This window comes from Aspergillus bombycis (assembly GCF_001792695.1).
Source record: "Aspergillus bombycis strain NRRL26010 chromosome Unknown contig00040, whole genome shotgun sequence".
NCBI lineage: Eukaryota > Fungi > Ascomycota > Eurotiomycetes > Eurotiales > Aspergillaceae > Aspergillus > Aspergillus bombycis.
Genome location: NW_019170042.1, coordinates 218384 through 234233, shown reverse-complemented (window position 1 = coordinate 234233; position 15850 = coordinate 218384). Strand labels below are relative to the sequence as shown.

Below are 15850 nucleotides of genomic sequence, written 5' to 3'. Positions count from 1 at the left end.
GGAGACTATCCGATAGAGATCCACGTCCCACAACTTGCGACAGACGGCCGCCATTGCATCCAAACATATCTCTGACCACCAAGGCTGGTAACTCTTCATTGCGTGAGAATTTATATAACTCCTTGGATCGTCAGCGCGACATACCAGGCGCAATCGTCCCGGCCCACAACTCATTCTCCTCTGAAACAAGTAACATCGATATTGCTCATTCACTCGCTAAACAGTCTCAGCAATGAATCTTCGAGCCGCGGGCCTTCGCAAGGCCCGCCGCCAACCCTCTTTCACATGGCTTTTACTCCTCATTGCCATCTTGATGATGGCGCAAATATCCTTCGCCCAGGATACTACTGCGGATGACCCTGCGCCGACAACGGATGTAACGACTAAGGAGACTACTACAGCTACGACAAACGACGGCACTACAACGACATCAAAGACCACGAAAGCGTCCACAACAGACAAATCAGCAACGACAACAACAACTGGGTCCTCAACATCTACAGACTCCAGTACAACCTCCACCGAAACGAACGATTACCCCGTGGTGACAGTGCCCCCACTCGCCGATGCACCATACATGCAAACATCAGATACTCCCGAAGGGACCGTCTTCATCGCCGTCGGTGCAGTTCTAGGCTTCCTGGGTCTCGCGCTACTAGCATGGCGCGGCATGGTCGCATGGTCCGTAAACCGGTCCGTCCGCAAAGCAGCCATTATACAATCCTCCGAGGCAAAAGGACTCCTCCGCCATAGGAGAAAGAGATCTGCGCACCGCTCGCACGGCGGCCCAGCACCAGCCGTCTCCTTAGAAAAAATGAGCGGCGGGCATCGCACAAACCCTCGCTCCTCCAAGGGCCCAAGATCCAACAGTGGGTTGTTCTTCTCCCCCACGGCTGGAATGCACAGCGGTGGAAACAGAGGTTCAAGTTATCTTCCCGCGGGGTATTATGCTGCTGGGAGCGCTGCTGCTGGTAGCGGAAGCCACCAGAGTATGCAGTTCTCCGCGCCTGATCTTCCGGGTATGGGCCCGCAGGCACAGGGGTACACGAGGACAAAATCGGGACCCAGCCCACCTGGCACACCTACCCATACCCCTGGTGTCTATGAACCTCAGTTTAACACTTCGAGATATTCCCACATGGCGTCCAATAGCTCTGTCAATCTTGCATCTCCTACGCAAGGAAGGACCCCTAGTGCCTACTTGGAAGACCTATTCGAGAACCATCCTCCCCACAATAGAAAGTAGGGTTAGGTGATCTCCCATTCCAAGACCGAACGAATGCTGTATCTGAGTTTCACTTTTCCCCGCCCCTGTTCTATCCTTAGTTTTCCTTTACGTTCGACGGCAAATATCATTCACATAATCTTGTTATATAGTGTATGTACATCTCTCATGTCATGAACAACCACCAGCGTTCAGGACGACGCACCTTTCTGGCTAATTTTTCACCTTGTCTCTTTGGTTTTGGCAGCGGTAATTTGGGCGATGGAGTTCACTCGAGGTCAACTAGATCACTATCCATGATACTTTGGGTGTCGTATTTGTTGAAACTTTTTTTTGGTTACATTTCTTGGTCTTGGATCTCCAAGTCGAGAGTAATTGTTTATTACCCATATGTCCGTAGCGTAGTTGCATGTAGAAAATAAAACAGAATTTAAAAAAAAAAGACCTGCCACTATGTACTGCGCACAGCGATAGCTCGCAATGCTTGGCAAATATCATACAGATGGTCACTTGAAAGTCTTTAGCTTGGTCGAAGATGCGATATAGTGATCTGGGAAATGGACCGAATGATGAGCAAAACGCTCGAAGGGCGTAGCAGAGAATAACAACTAAAGTGAAATACATGCATAATCACAGTAATAAGTCCTACATCCGTGGATATACCAAGTCGTGTCATTTATAAAAAGGGTGGTGTTCAACAACTTTGGAGTACGGCTGCTGCTCAGTCTGCATCCAATTTACCGTTAAACTCACCGAGAAGAATATCATCAGGGGCCGGTCCACGGCTGTTCCTGACTATATATACCAAATTAGCGTACATTATCAATGAGCTTATAGGCGACATATAACTCACCAGATTCGGTCTCCACACGCAAGAAGATCCACATCCACCGGCGTGCGACTTCAAGGGACATAAGCAACCAGATGCCCACTTCCGTCTCGCAGAGCCAGACAAGCCCTGGCATAAACCTGGACAACCATGAAAACCGAATAACGAGATCTACAAGAATAGCAAGATAGTATTGCCGATCCGCAAAATGGCGGTGCCGGCGTAATCCGTAAGGATGATGTGCGCTGCGGCGTGATGAAGTTAGGAGGGTCAAGTCCCAATCTTTGGTGACGTCCCAGTAGAAAGAGTAAGTGGAATTCACAAAAGTGAACATGTATCTGGGATGTCATTAGCCAAGCTCTACTGCTCTCAAACTTATACACCAAATGCAAACAACATACAATAGTCGTGACAGGCTAATCTCGCTGTATCCATAGCTCTCCAGAGGGTTATAGTTCCTCAGTTTGGAGGTAAGGTAGACGACGGGAAGCGCGGTGGCGTATTTCAGAGCGTTGGCTAGGTGCTGGCCGCCCTGATTTTCCAGTTTGAAACCAGCTCGACGCACACGCACATATTCAATCAAACACTGCCGAAATCGGATAATACTCGGAATAGCAACGACCAGGGGAATCACCCAATCGTGTCCGCACTTGCGATCCGGCTTGGATGTGCTGGAAACACCCGAGGTAAAGAACATGCAGAAAGTGACAACCAAGTCCGCTAGCACCTTAGCATAGCTAGTCAGCGCATCGGCAAGTAGGATGTCTCCAAACTTTCCATCTTGAGCTTCTGCCAATCCACCAATGCTGATTCGCTTCAGGGTCACGAGCAAGCGATGTCTACCAGAGCGCGCGAGACGGTTGAAAGGGAGAAGGATGATTATGAAGAAGATAATGAGATATGACTGCGGGATAAAATCCAGAAATTCGACCCTCTCAGTAGAGCCATGGGTAGCGGCCCAGAATATAAGTAGTGAGAGCAGTAGGGGGATCGTCAAGAGCGTAGCTAAGTGGTATGTCGAGACATGGTGGGGTCGCTGGGACGAAGATTGACGGGCAGGGTATCGGATGAGCGCGGGGACATCCTAATTGAGAACGGTCAGATATTATTCAAAAAAGTTATACAAATGAAGAGAGGGGTTAACCTACAATGTTCTTCTTGAGAAGATATTGGAGATTGACCCCCCAACCCCAGAAGCCTGTGCGTTGGAATCAACATCGTCACAAATATAACATAAGTAGAGCGTCAGTATCTCTCGGCTTACCAGCAACCAGGATCACGGCCACACGATAGGGAAAAGGAAGAAAGAGACTGAAGCGATCCAATTGAGCATGTTGATCAGGGCCCATATTCCATTGAAGCGGCGCGGGACTACAGCGCCAGGACGGAGAAGATAGGGGAGATAAGGGACAAGAAGGTCACAATTAAAGGGGAAGATCACAATAGGGGGGTCTAAAGAGGAGAGCAGAAGCGAAAAGAAGTTGAACCAAATAAAGAGTGACTAGGGGTGAGTTTGAAAACCAAAATTTACACTCTCATAATTACTAGACGGAAAATGAAGACGCTCAGGGACGCTTTCAGAGTCCAGGCGGTTCCGCGCGGCTGTTCGGATTGGGAGGATGCACACTTGTCTGTTTCGGGTCTAACTCCTTGCAGGTCGAGACTTCCAAATTTGGCTCCAGGTTTCCAGATGGAAATGGGTCACGTGGAGCGACACCTCACGTGTGGACTGCCGAGGTATACCATGTCGCCGCTGCGGAGGCTCATTCTCCGGGGGAATGATAACCACGTCAGTTGACAATGATAAGACGGTAGAGCGAGCTTTCTTCGGTCAACCTGACTTTGTACTAACGTTTTATACTACTTCAATCGCACTGTACATACATTGACAATGGCGGACGAAGATTTCTCTCTGTCTCCTGCAACCTCCGCCTCGGCGCCCAGTCCCTCGGCGCATTTCTACCCATTCGCGACGTCTCCGGATATCATTCGATCCCATGAAAAAGACTTATTCCTTACCTCAAATCTTGTACAGCAAGCTCAGAATATCATCCGCTCACTCCGCGGAGCCCGATTTGCCCATACCTACTCCGAAACCATCAAGAACCTGACCGAGATCCTATACTTTTCCCTGACTACCCTGATCGGCAACCGAACGTTGGGGGAGGAATACTGTGATCTTGTCCAATTGGAAGATGACACACTTCAGCTCCCTTCTTTTATCAGGCGGGCGGGATATATTGTGAGCAGTATCATTGTGCCCTGGATTCTTCAGCGGATCCTACCAGCTTTCCGCCAGCGACTACGGGCGAAGCTGGAGCGGAGCATCGCGCGGCAACAGCTTAAGGCCCAACAAGCCAGGGAGGGGACAAAGCCTAGCAGAAAAGACACATCAAAGGCACCGTCCTTTTTCACGAAGTTACGAATTCAAAAATATATTCTGGAACACCTTGATTCCGTCACGTCATTGAACCCTGTCTACGCTGTGAGCATCGCGACCTTTTACTTCACCGGCGCGTACTACCATCTGTCGAAACGTCTTTGGGGCCTGCGATATGTATTTACAAAGAAGCTTGAGGAGAATGAGCAGCGGGTCGGGTACGAAGTGCTAGGAGTGTTGCTTGTCTTGCAGATCGCGGTGCAGAGCGTGCTGCACGTCAAGAAAGTGGGGCTGAGTTTGCATCAAGAAGATCTTGAGACAGAGGCGACCCATTCTAGGGGTCAGGATGATACGTTGATCCACTCTATTGAGAACCCGCCAACGCTACCGCTTCTTCCTGCCTCTGATGCCCGGTATGATCTCTCAGAGGACTCCACTGCAATCCCTTGGATTCCCTCAGGGCAGCAAAGCAGGTGCACGCTTTGTTTAGAGCCCTTCAAAGACCCTAGTGTCACCACATGCGGACACGTATTCTGCTGGACATGTGTGCGAGATTGGGTACGCGAGAAGCCCGAATGCCCCCTGTGTCGACAAGATGTCTTGCTATCTAAAGTTCTGCCTCTGAGAGGTTAGTTCGAGCCATTTGTTCTCTGTATATAGTATAGGGTATGGTCGCGCATATATCAGCGTTTGATATCTGGTCCACATATAGTCCTGCTTATCGTCCATTTACTTTTTTTTATGTTGTCGTTTCCGGTCTTTTGAGGAATATACCCCCTTTCTCAAGTGACCTGTAATTAAGAGCATGCGAAGACCCACAATTGTTCATCTATTTCAGGTATACTGAGTCCACAATTCTTGGCATGGCTTTTGCAGACTTGGCATAATAACCCCTGTCATTATACGGAGTATGAATAGAGGGTGAAGATGTGATGATATTTTAAAGTCAAATGAATATTCTCAAACATCCAAAGCCTCCTATGAGTACGCAATCTATCCATTGCACCCGATACAGGATTTAGAACATCCCGAGTCCCGGTCATACCTTGAATGTTATCCAAACTATTAACCTCAACAAAGAGACCAGATTTAGGAACGTTCCTTAGTCCCCACTAGTAGATTATCTATCGGCTCGATAACCTCCACTTCAGGCTCAGTATTCACCAGGGTCTCATGAACAATCCGAATTGGTAAATTCAACTCAGCATGTGCCGGCAAAGGAGGCATGGGGTCTAAAGCCATACGTTTCTCATTCATAGTATTGAATAGACACACACATGCGAACGGATCAGCCGCAGCATCTATAAAAACAATCCCTGTTAAGCAATCCTACACGTTCGGGAAAAGGAAACACTTACAGTGAACCTGGGCATAATCCAGCGCAGATGCCCAATCACTACATCGAACCTCGGCATCTTTCGCCAGAGGAACCCCAAAGTGTTCTTCAACCTGGGCGCTCAGATTGACAGTCCTCTTGTTGATGAGCCCTGGATCCGACTGGCTGTACTTGAGCAATTTGTACAAATGGCTCAATTCGAAGATGGCGCGCGTATCAATCCCAACGTACTTGCGCAATCGGGTACAGTCTGCTTTAATCGATACGCCAGCCTTTGTTATGTCCGGGGACTCGAGGATGCGTTTCAGAGTAGGGGGTACGAGGTCTTCCACACTCCTCGCCGGTCTAAACATAGCTATGTGGAAGAGTGCGATTCGCCTCGAACTCGCAAGCTGGATCAGCGATACGTTCTTCAGTATGCCATCCGCCGCGGAGGCGTTGGCTTTCCATTCTATGTCGAGTCCAAGGATGGGATCGTCTGAGAACATCCTCGCTATTGTCTCGGCGCTTTCTAGGGTTTTGCAGTAGTGTACAACAATATCCTTCCCATCTGGTGACTTGTATAGTCGATGACTCCAGAATTTGTGCGCTCCTGAGATTGGAGCGAACTTTGGAGCCGGGCTGTCTTTGGGTAGCTGAGCGTGGGAGCCTGCAGCTGGGATCGCTGGTATGGATTTAGCGATGTTGGGAAGTTTTTCTGTATCTTTGATATGCTCAGTTGCCAACTGAGCTGCAGAGCTGGATGTACATGGCCTCTTGGTGTTTGAGTCTATGGATGTATGTTCTCGTCTTCCAGAGGCACCCTCCGCCTGAGGACGTGTATATTGACTGGTACCGAAGCCTGATTTGGGGCGCTGCACTTTCGCACATATTGCAGAGCACGTGGAGCGACTTGGGTATCGCTGGCTACTGCAGCATACGGTCGTCGAAGACCTGGGTCGTTCCAGCCCCTTCAAATTCTCACACTGTACTAGGCCATGTGTAAAATATTTGCAAGGAATGCCTCGTGATTGCCCCTTAGTTGCATCAGCGACGTCGATTATACGACGGTTTCTGAGCTGGCTCTTGAAGCCGGTCTTGAACAGGCTAGTTATATGAGCTAGCGTTGTTCGAAACATGGCTGTGGTTGAAGAGAAAGCACGGCTTCCGCCTGGTTTGACATTAAAAAGTCCTTGATTCTTCAAAACACACGGCCTGCGTATCAACGTTGAGTAGCTAGTAGGCGAGATATAGCTATCAATCTTAAGGCGAAGTTTTGAACTGGCAATGGAGGCTCGAGAAGATGTGAGAGCCGAGCTTTTATAAGAAACATCATGCCGACTGAAAAACCGTCAGCCAGGAGATCAGATGAAAGGAAACATGAACCAACGAGGCTTTCTTGAGTATACGGAGCGAATCATTGTGCACAACAAAGCCTTGTTGATGCTTTGTCGTCTGCCATAAAGAGTGTTTCAACTCTCTTGGGATAAATCGAGGAGACGGCATATCTCAAAGCAGTCATACTGAATACGCCCCTAATAGTAGCCTATTGGGATTGCAGGTAGATTATAAGTCCCCATGAACCATTGTATGATTAAGTTGAGAATAACCTTTGTCCCTGAAGAAGTATTCGTAGATCTGATTGGCGCAAGACTATCGGGCCGGATAAACGTGCGCTCCCTCCCGCCAAGATTGTCCGAATGGGAATGATCGAGGATCCGCCCAACAGCGTGCGATTTCTATATCAAGCCAGGCCAAACCTTTCTTGCAGAGGGTAGCTTTAGCGGTTCAAATATAGATTAAACTCCTTGTACTTCCTCGGTTTAGCTCCATTTATCACTCACTTCATCCATAATGGCTTCTCAACTCCTTCCCCTCGGTAACGACCCAACCATTGGTGTATTATTGGAGCTTCTCGCTAATAATTTCCATAGAGCTGATCGACAAGTGCGTCGGTTCTAGAATTTGGGTCATCATGAAGAATGACAAAGGTTTGTCGGTCGGCGTGAGAGAATCAACCGTGTGCTGACGCTTACAGAATTCGCTGGTACTTTGCTCGGGTTTGATGACTACGTCAGTAAGTTACCCTCTATCTTCTTATCACATTTCAAAGAACCCCATACTAACATAAGGGTAGACATGGTTTTGGAAGACGTGACTGAATTGTGAGTACAGCTAGCCGTGTAGTTTTTCTTAATCCGCCTATATCTCTGGTCACGCCCCGCAGATTCGGACTAACAGCAACAGCGACTACTCCGGCGCTCAGGTTAAGCTCCCCAAGATCTTGCTAAATGGAAACAACGTCTGCATGGTATGGATGATATTATCTATTCCTCTACTATTGTCGTCTTACTAACGGATCTGCAGTTGATTCCTGGTGGTGAAGGGCCGGTCGGTAGCTCTTAGTTTCTGATATCCAATGCTTTCTACTTGCCTTGATGAAAAAAGAAAGATTTTGTCAATGATGATAAACGAAATCTTATAGATTCTATTGTAATTGCAAAAACGGGTTGATCTACTATCTAGATTGTTTATTCAATTGCGCCACTATATACAAAAGGTCCTCTACTTGCAGCAAATATCTATCTCTTATAAGGCAGATGTAAGCGCGATCAGGATGAGATTACATATAAGATATCGATTACGCGTATAGAGCCTAGAAGGTCTTGTTTGGCTTTCACGCCCGCACTTAATTGTCCAATGAAATGATTTTATTCAGCCAACAAGTCATATTAGAGAGCTTCTGAGCGTATCGGTCTAGGGTATGCTTGGCTGAAAGCAACTAAGCATAGCGACTCTTATAAACTTGAGGAATAGCGTACCCTAGACCGATAGTCTAGCAGATTTAGATAAACTCGCTATAGGTAAGTCACCCTACTAAATGGATGTTTGGGCAGTGATAGAAGGTTATCATTATAATAATAGAATCCCGTTCAATGGGATTGATCATGTTATGAATATGCGGTAGAACACAGCTTCTAGAAGGGTATTCAGCTACTAATTCTTATATCAGTAGTATACCTTGAATCAAAATGATGACTTGATCTGGTGAACAGGTAAAGAGAGTTTATATACTTCCTATACTCTTGGCTTGGGAGCAATATCTGATATAACTTGCTTGCTAGTTGGTTGGCTCATGTATATAGTGAGGAGCTGAGCTCCACCGCTATATGAAGAAGTTACCCTACGGACTTTCCTGATATTGTGCCCGTGTAGTATAATGAAGTTCAACTACAAGGTGTACCATCACATATGGAGTCGATATACATATAACAGTAACGGATGCATGGTCTGCAAGCCTGAAGCAGTCTATAACTATGGGAATAGCTGTTGTCCATATCTCAGTGAGTCAGCGGTAATATCCCGTCTCGCTCTGTCACAAGAGACTAGCATCCGTTGCATGAGGCACAAAAGACATCAAACTAGGTTTTGAAAGAGCTGTCCGAGGTCAGTAGTTCTTGAGGGGCAAAAGCCTGGATAAATAGACAACGAGAGGAGATAGTAGAGGCAGGTAGCTTCCACTTGTTACTTCACTAGCTCCGTTCAGACGGCCAAAACCTTGAAGGCCGTCACGGACCAGAGTCGAGCAATAGTATTGGCTCTTCCAAAGAGTTACGCAAGGAACAGCTGCAGATATTCTTAATATAGCGGAGCGCTTTGAGCGACAAGTTACCCTAAGATACACAGGCTTCGCAAGCGTCTGGCGCATCAATATCTGACGTCATCCCCTCTGACTCCACTCTGAGAGAGCGAGAAACAGAAAGTCGATTAAAGGCCTTGACCTTCTCGAACTCGAGGGATGGTTATTCCTAGAATATCCCTTAGTAACCGATATTGCTAAATCCGGTGGTAGGAATACCACGAATGAAACATATCGACCCACCACGACGCATTGGCATCTGCAGGACCGGCCCGGTTGGAGTCGGGGGATTGGATTTGACGTCAAGATTTGTTCGAATCCAAAGTTTTCATTGTCATCGAGAGGCAAATACCGAAGGTTGCTTCGCTACCCCAGATTCATGGAGAAGCTGCTGACGATCTAGAGTGGAAACTGTTATGTAACGAATTGCTTCCCCGCGTTATGGTCGTGGGAGGTGTGGGTTTGGGAACAACTTTAACTTACCTTCTTCCAACTGTACAACAATGGTAGAAATGATTGGAAAATAGGGAAACCACAAAGAAAAAAAAAACGTATGATATTATGCTACGAGGTCTTTCGTGATACATGGGGATAAGCGAAACACTTATTGGCAAATACAGGACATTGCCAGGGAAAAAAAAGCATATTACACAGGTTAAAGTGTGGCGGGGCGGCACAGGTTCTTCTTCTCTGATACTCGGGATTACACGACGCAAAACCTTCACAAAGATACTTTAACCGGATGTATACCAGCCAAGGCCGGCGTCATCTCACGCGGACTGCTGTAAATTATCGCTTCTTACTTTGATTATTCCAATTTTATCTTTCGCCCGTTTGCTCTGCGTCGTATTGGTGACAGGAGGATTCTCAACGCCAACGGAGTCCGATCAACCAAATCCTCGAGAGCATGCCACCATCCGAGCTGCGGTGGCGCTGCCATTGGCTGGCATGGAGAGCCACGAGGTCTTGCCATCACTCAGGGTGGTATCTGTTGCCACGTCTGATACGAGGATTCTCTGGGCATTTATGTACGCAGCTCAGTCATTGAATTCCTTGATTCCTTCGCAACCACGAAAATATTATTGACGCCTTGGACTGCGCAGGTGGTGTCAGCGCCACTACGGAGTCTAGTATTACGATTGATATAAGTCGAAGTCTTGATTGGCTCGTCGAAGCAACCTGCGCCAATCAAGACGATTCTGGTTTGACGCGATGTTACCGTATCCCCCTGCTCGAGATGTGGTTGATCTCTGTAGGTGAAGGCTTCGATTCATGCCCTTGGTTCCATGGTCCTGTTCCTTGAGGTCTGTGGTTTAGGCCCGCCGCCCGACATACAAAAAATTAAGAATTAAGGTTGATCTCACGCTTTAGCAGAGAAAACTTTGACGGCGACACCTTTTCTTTTTCTTTTTCTTTTTCTTTTTCTTTTATATTATTTTTCACGTACTCTTTCTACTTTCGGTGCCGCTCCCACGGAACTTAACCAAGTGGTCCGTTTATTCAAAGAACCCGTGAAAAATTTTCAAATGGGGGGGTTTTTTTTTTTCTTATGTACAGATGATACCGAGGTGATGGTCTATGGAATAGTTTAGTCTTACCGGTTTGGGAGTGGGCACAGATCCCAACAAAGAGCGTGTGGGCCGAGGCTTTCTTGAATCCATGAGGAACCCCTTTCTGAACGAAGAGCTCGGAAGTGAGATTACTGCAAGGAGTACAGCTCCAATCTTGCGGTAAACTGAGATGAGGGTTGCCTGACATGCCAAGGTTCGAAGCACGGCCTTCGGCTATTCTTATTACCCATTGAATGACCTTGTCAGGGACTCAGACCACAACCGAGTCGAACCGACATGGGCGCCGGGACTCTGAGAGTGGTGCCAAGGAGTGTTGGGAACTCGCGACCCTTGTGCCAATGTGATCTTGGTTAGCAACATCGACCAAGATCCTGATCAGTAGCCCGAGTCGGACGTTGACCGTTTCACTGCTGAGCATCAATTGTCGCACGTCACGGACGAAGCAAAGATCTGACATACTTGAGGAGCCTTTTTTCAGGGCCCCTTCTCTACTGGTGTTCTCCCGTGCTTCCATGCATTGGTCGCCCTTAGCATAAGAGAATCGAGCGAGTAGGATTTCCTCCGAAGCGTATCGTTCTAGTCCAAAGGAGCAAAAAGAAATATGAGGACTTACCTTTTAAGTTTCAACTAAGTTAGACGCAGTAGCTAGACGAGGACAAACGTCTCAACTGATGGTTTTGCAAGGGGTTCGAGGTTATTGTATGTCATAGAAACACGAAACAGGCATACATTGCGTTTTCATTAATTGGCAGCTGCACCGACCTGTGCAAGTCGATTATACAGAATTTTGACCTGGTATGTACATCCATACAGCGTACTTCGAAGTACTCGGAGAAAAGGAATTATTACAGGAGGCGCTGGATAGGACCGGGCAACAGTCAACAGTCCTCGGCGAATGCCTCGAGTCTCTGAAACCATGGAACGCACCATCTCTGACACGGCTCTGGGCAACGCAGTTAACTCTCTTATCTATGTAAATGCTGGGGATATGATTGGTTTCAGATGCCAACCGCGTGGAAGTTAAGTGGGGGCGATCGATTCCCAAAACGCCCTGGTCTAGCGGGGAAAGAAAGCTGCAGGCCGCGAACGGCCCTCTTCCTCCACCCCCCTTCAGCGCTTCTTCCCGCCATTCATGAGAGGATGTTTTTCTTCCTCTAGTCGTGATGGTGATATACCAACAAAAGGCGTGGCGTTTGCCACTATTCTGGAAAGTTACGAACCGTTCACATTTCTTACAGTAAGGTTGGGCAGGTGTACTTCAGGTACCGGCGCACCAGTAGGTCCCACTGGGTATTCCCGGCCTCCTCGAGAGTCGCTTAGCGGCAGCTCGTACTTTCTGATATTCTTATCTTGCATGTGAAGCTCACGTATGATTGCAGGGCCACGCAGCGTATCGCGTGGCACTAAGTTCTTACCTCTACGCACCTCAGACAATATCTCAAGTGGATCAGGTCATCTTCTGATAGCAATCACTGATAAACTGATAATGACTGGCTAATGAGGTACTTACCAGATTGGGGAGATAAGCTCCCAGCACTGATAGTATGTACAGTACAAATAGTAGATGGTTGGGGCCATGTCGACACATGACTCCACTTATTGAATCAGCTTGACGGCAACTAACATAGAAAAGAAATTAACCTTTTCCCGTTCGGAAAATAACATTTACAATTAATGCTAACCACCAAACCATAACCGCTTTCATTTGAACCCGCCGCCAAGTGACTTTCTTGGTGAATCAAGCTCAAGTACAAACTCGTATGAGAAGTCAATCACGCGATACAGTTCACGGTCTCTGCTGACCCAAGAACGAGAGATTCTAGGCGGTGGCCTGGTGGCGCTGAAAGTTACTTGACGGCCATGTACCTCGCTGAGTATAGTAGTACGGGAAGCAACCAAGTTCACTGCTCGCTCAGCCGCCCGAGTGGACTATGAATTCAGGCCCCCCTAGGTACATGGACGGGGATGAGTTGGCAAGAAAAGCAAGGAGAGGAGGGGGAAGAAGGAAAATAAAGGAAGGAAGAAAAGACCATGGATTAATTTATTCTGGTATGAACCCTGTCACTACGTCGGTTACATACCTGTAGTAGTACTTGTCCGTTCTTCCGTATCCCCACCAGGATATACATGGATGTGCGACCTAAGGCGGGTTCAAAACCCAGGTCCGGTTAGTCCCTAATTCATTTGCTCTCGAGTTAAGCAGAGTCCTTGGGTCGCATGAAATTCCCGCAAATCCGGACTTATCGATACGGTCAAGTAATGGTAATGATAATGAAATTAAATGCAATCAGTCTGCTATCAGGACCCTCGTCCATTGGGCCAACTTAAGGTTTCCCCGTACTGCACTTGCATCCACTAAATTGTCCGGTTCCAGATCCTCCTCCTACTCTCTTTCCAGTAAGCCACATGGAACTAGACCAGAACTGGAAATCGGCATGTCCGCGCTGCCATGACTTCTCCTCCCCCTCTGCTCGTAGATAATAGGTTAATGCTGCGGAACCTTTCCCAAGTAGTAAGTAGGTGGTGTGAATCGGTCCATGGCGTTTGATTCTCTTTTCCCCCTCTTTCAAAATAAATAATATTCATTTTATTTGCTCTCCATTTTATTTCATTTAATATATAAATAACGCAGATAACCCGCCCCGTCATCATTCGGTGTACTGCCGTACCTCCTTTATAGATCCACGCATTTCCCTCCCGCTCCTCTCTCGGTCAGCAAGCTTTCTGTCCCGAGTGGTCGCCGCCCTCCTCGTACTCTCTGAGAGCTTAGATACATTCATCCTTTCCCTTTTACCCTCTCTCCTTTCCCCCTTGAGTAGCATATCCACTACTTCTACTACAACCCTTTGATTCTTTTGGTTTCATCGTTTGACCTCCTGAAGAGGAAAACCCAGGTGGTTCACCATGGAGAAGGACGAAATCGAGCTAAGGCCGAGCCCCGGGGAGCAGCCTTTGAGTCCCCGCCACCTTTGTATGGAGAAACCGAGCCAACACAGGCGGGTCTTGGTCGCAGAATATGGGACAGCTTCAAAAGGGATCCCAATGCCCATGTCACAGCCGCCCATGCGTCCTCCGGTGCAGATGGGAAGTCCTTCGATATCGAAAACGCCGCGCAGAAGACTGCTGCTTCACCCTTACAGCGTAGCCTCAAGGGCCGTCATCTGCAGATGATTGCCATCGGTGGTTCTATCGGTATGCGCAGATCATTTCACCATGCTGTTCCAAACTATAAAGTGCTTCTAGTTCTGACCCCCGCTCTTGACGTAACTAGGCACTGGTCTATTTGTCGGATCCGGAAAAGTCTTGGCCACGGGTGGCCCAGCGTCGGTTCTCATTGCCTATGCTTTGATCGGGTGCATGCTTTACTGCACCGTACACGCACTGGGCGAGATGGCGGTTCTTTTTCCTGTCGCAGGTTCATTTGCGCACTACTCGACTCGGTTCATTGATCCGGCATGGGGTTTCGCTATGGGTTGGAACTATGCGTTGCAATGGCTCGTAGTGCTGCCGCTGGAAATTGTAGCTGCGTCAATTACCGTCGACTATTGGCAATCTGATATCTCAAACGCTGCATGGGTCGCGATCTTTTGGGTATTGATCGTCTCAATCAACTTGTTCGGCGTCAGGGGCTACGGTGAGGCCGAGTTTATCTTCTCACTCATCAAGGTCGTTGCTGTTATTGGCTTTATGTAAGTGTCCCGGCCAAATACTTTCCCCAGTATCCATTACCTTAAACAGCAGAACTGACGTACGATAGAATCCTCGGTATTATCCTGAACTGCGGCGGAGGTCCTAAGGGTGGGTATATCGGTGGACAGTACTGGCACACACCCGGTGCTTTCCATAACGGGTTCAAAGGTCTTTGCAGTGTCTTTGTCAACGCCGCGTTTGCCTTTGCTGGAACCGAGCTCGTTGGTTTGGCTGCAGCTGAGACTGCTAACCCTCGGAAATCACTCCCAACAGCTGTCAAGCAGGTGTTCTGGCGTATTTGCCTCTTCTATATTGTATCGCTCACCCTGGTTGGCCTTCTTGTTCCCTACGACGATGAGCGACTTCTTGATGGGAGCTCCAGTGCTGACGCCAAGGCCTCCCCATTTGTGATTGCCATTAACAATGCTGGTATCTCCGTGCTAGATTCTATCATGAACGTCGTTATCATGATTGCGGTCTTGTCTGTGGGTAACTCGTCAGTTTACGGCTCCTCTCGTACCCTAGCAGCTCTTGCCGAGCAGGGGCAAGCTCCCAAGTTTCTGTCATACATTGATCGCAAGGGTCGCCCTCTCTGGGCAATTCTAATTGCCTCTGCCCTCGGTTTGCTCAGTTTCTTAGCCGCATCGGACAAACAAGAAGTGGCCTTTGAGTGGATGATGGCTATATCTGGTCTCTCGTCTATCTTCACCTGGGGTTCGGTTTGTTTGGCGCACATTCGCTTCCGCAGTGGCTGGAAGGCTCAGGGCCACAGCTTAAAAGAGCTCGCCTTCCAATCACAACCGGGAGTTATTGGCTCCTGGGTCGGGTTCTTGTTCAACTGTCTCGTTTTGGTCGTACAGTTCTGGGTTGGATTTGCGCCAATCGGTTATAGCACGATGACTGCTGGTGAGCTTGTTGAGGCCTGGTTTTCCGTATATCTAGCTGCCCCGGTTGTCCTGTTCTTTTACATCCCGTATAAGCTCTGGTTCAAGACACCATTTATCCGGGCCAAGGACATGGACTTGCAAACCGGTCGTCGCGATCTCGATCTTCAGTATTTAATTGAGCAGGAACGAGCCGAGCAGGCAGAGTGGCCTACATGGAAGAAGGTATATAAGTTCTTCTGTTAGCATCGGGAGTTTTATGATCATTGTTTTGTTTCGCAGGCTTGAAATTCACACGCTGATCTCCACTGTACGA

General features: G+C 48.0%; 6 protein-coding genes across 6 annotated transcripts; 4 read left to right on the top strand and 2 right to left on the bottom strand.

Moving 5' to 3' along the window:
* Window positions 1-232: 232 nt before the first annotated feature.
* On the top strand, window positions 233-1246 carry ABOM_006291 (uncharacterized protein; the record flags this gene model as incomplete). Its single annotated transcript, XM_022533420.1, has 1 exon — window positions 233-1246. One exon carries the CDS (start codon window positions 233-235, stop codon window positions 1244-1246), a length of 1014 nt encoding a protein of 337 aa, XP_022389320.1.
* Window positions 1247-1946: 700 nt separating this feature from the next.
* Window positions 1947-3403, bottom strand: ABOM_006290 (EXS domain-containing protein; the record flags this gene model as incomplete). Its single annotated transcript, XM_022533419.1, has 5 exons — window positions 1947-2020; window positions 2079-2392; window positions 2456-3138; window positions 3203-3252; window positions 3319-3403. 5 exons carry the CDS (start codon window positions 3401-3403, stop codon window positions 1947-1949), a joined length of 1206 nt encoding a protein of 401 aa, XP_022389319.1.
* A 542-nt stretch (window positions 3404-3945) lies between these two features.
* pex10 (ubiquitin-protein ligase peroxin 10) lies at window positions 3946-5067 on the top strand (the record flags this gene model as incomplete). The annotated part of the gene is made up of 1 exon (XM_022533418.1): window positions 3946-5067. The coding sequence occupies one exon, from the start codon at window positions 3946-3948 to the stop codon at window positions 5065-5067; it is 1122 nt and encodes a 373-aa protein (XP_022389363.1).
* Window positions 5068-5523: 456 nt separating this feature from the next.
* On the bottom strand, window positions 5524-6888 carry ABOM_006288 (3'-5' exonuclease; the record flags this gene model as incomplete). Its single annotated transcript, XM_022533417.1, has 2 exons — window positions 5524-5735; window positions 5793-6888. 2 exons carry the CDS (start codon window positions 6886-6888, stop codon window positions 5524-5526), a joined length of 1308 nt encoding a protein of 435 aa, XP_022389364.1.
* Window positions 6889-7603: 715 nt separating this feature from the next.
* On the top strand, window positions 7604-8155 carry ABOM_006287 (RNA-binding protein LSM5; the record flags this gene model as incomplete). Its single annotated transcript, XM_022533416.1, has 6 exons — window positions 7604-7628; window positions 7684-7740; window positions 7788-7826; window positions 7887-7914; window positions 7997-8060; window positions 8117-8155. The coding sequence occupies 6 exons, from the start codon at window positions 7604-7606 to the stop codon at window positions 8153-8155; spliced, it is 252 nt and encodes an 83-aa protein (XP_022389365.1).
* Window positions 8156-13779: 5624 nt separating this feature from the next.
* ABOM_006286 (amino acid permease GAP1) lies at window positions 13780-15780 on the top strand (the record flags this gene model as incomplete). The annotated part of the gene is made up of 3 exons (XM_022533415.1): window positions 13780-14152; window positions 14232-14649; window positions 14718-15780. Coding segments are annotated over 3 exons (1854 nt in total), but the record flags the coding sequence as incomplete, so codon positions are not given.
* Window positions 15781-15850: the final 70 nt, after the last annotated feature.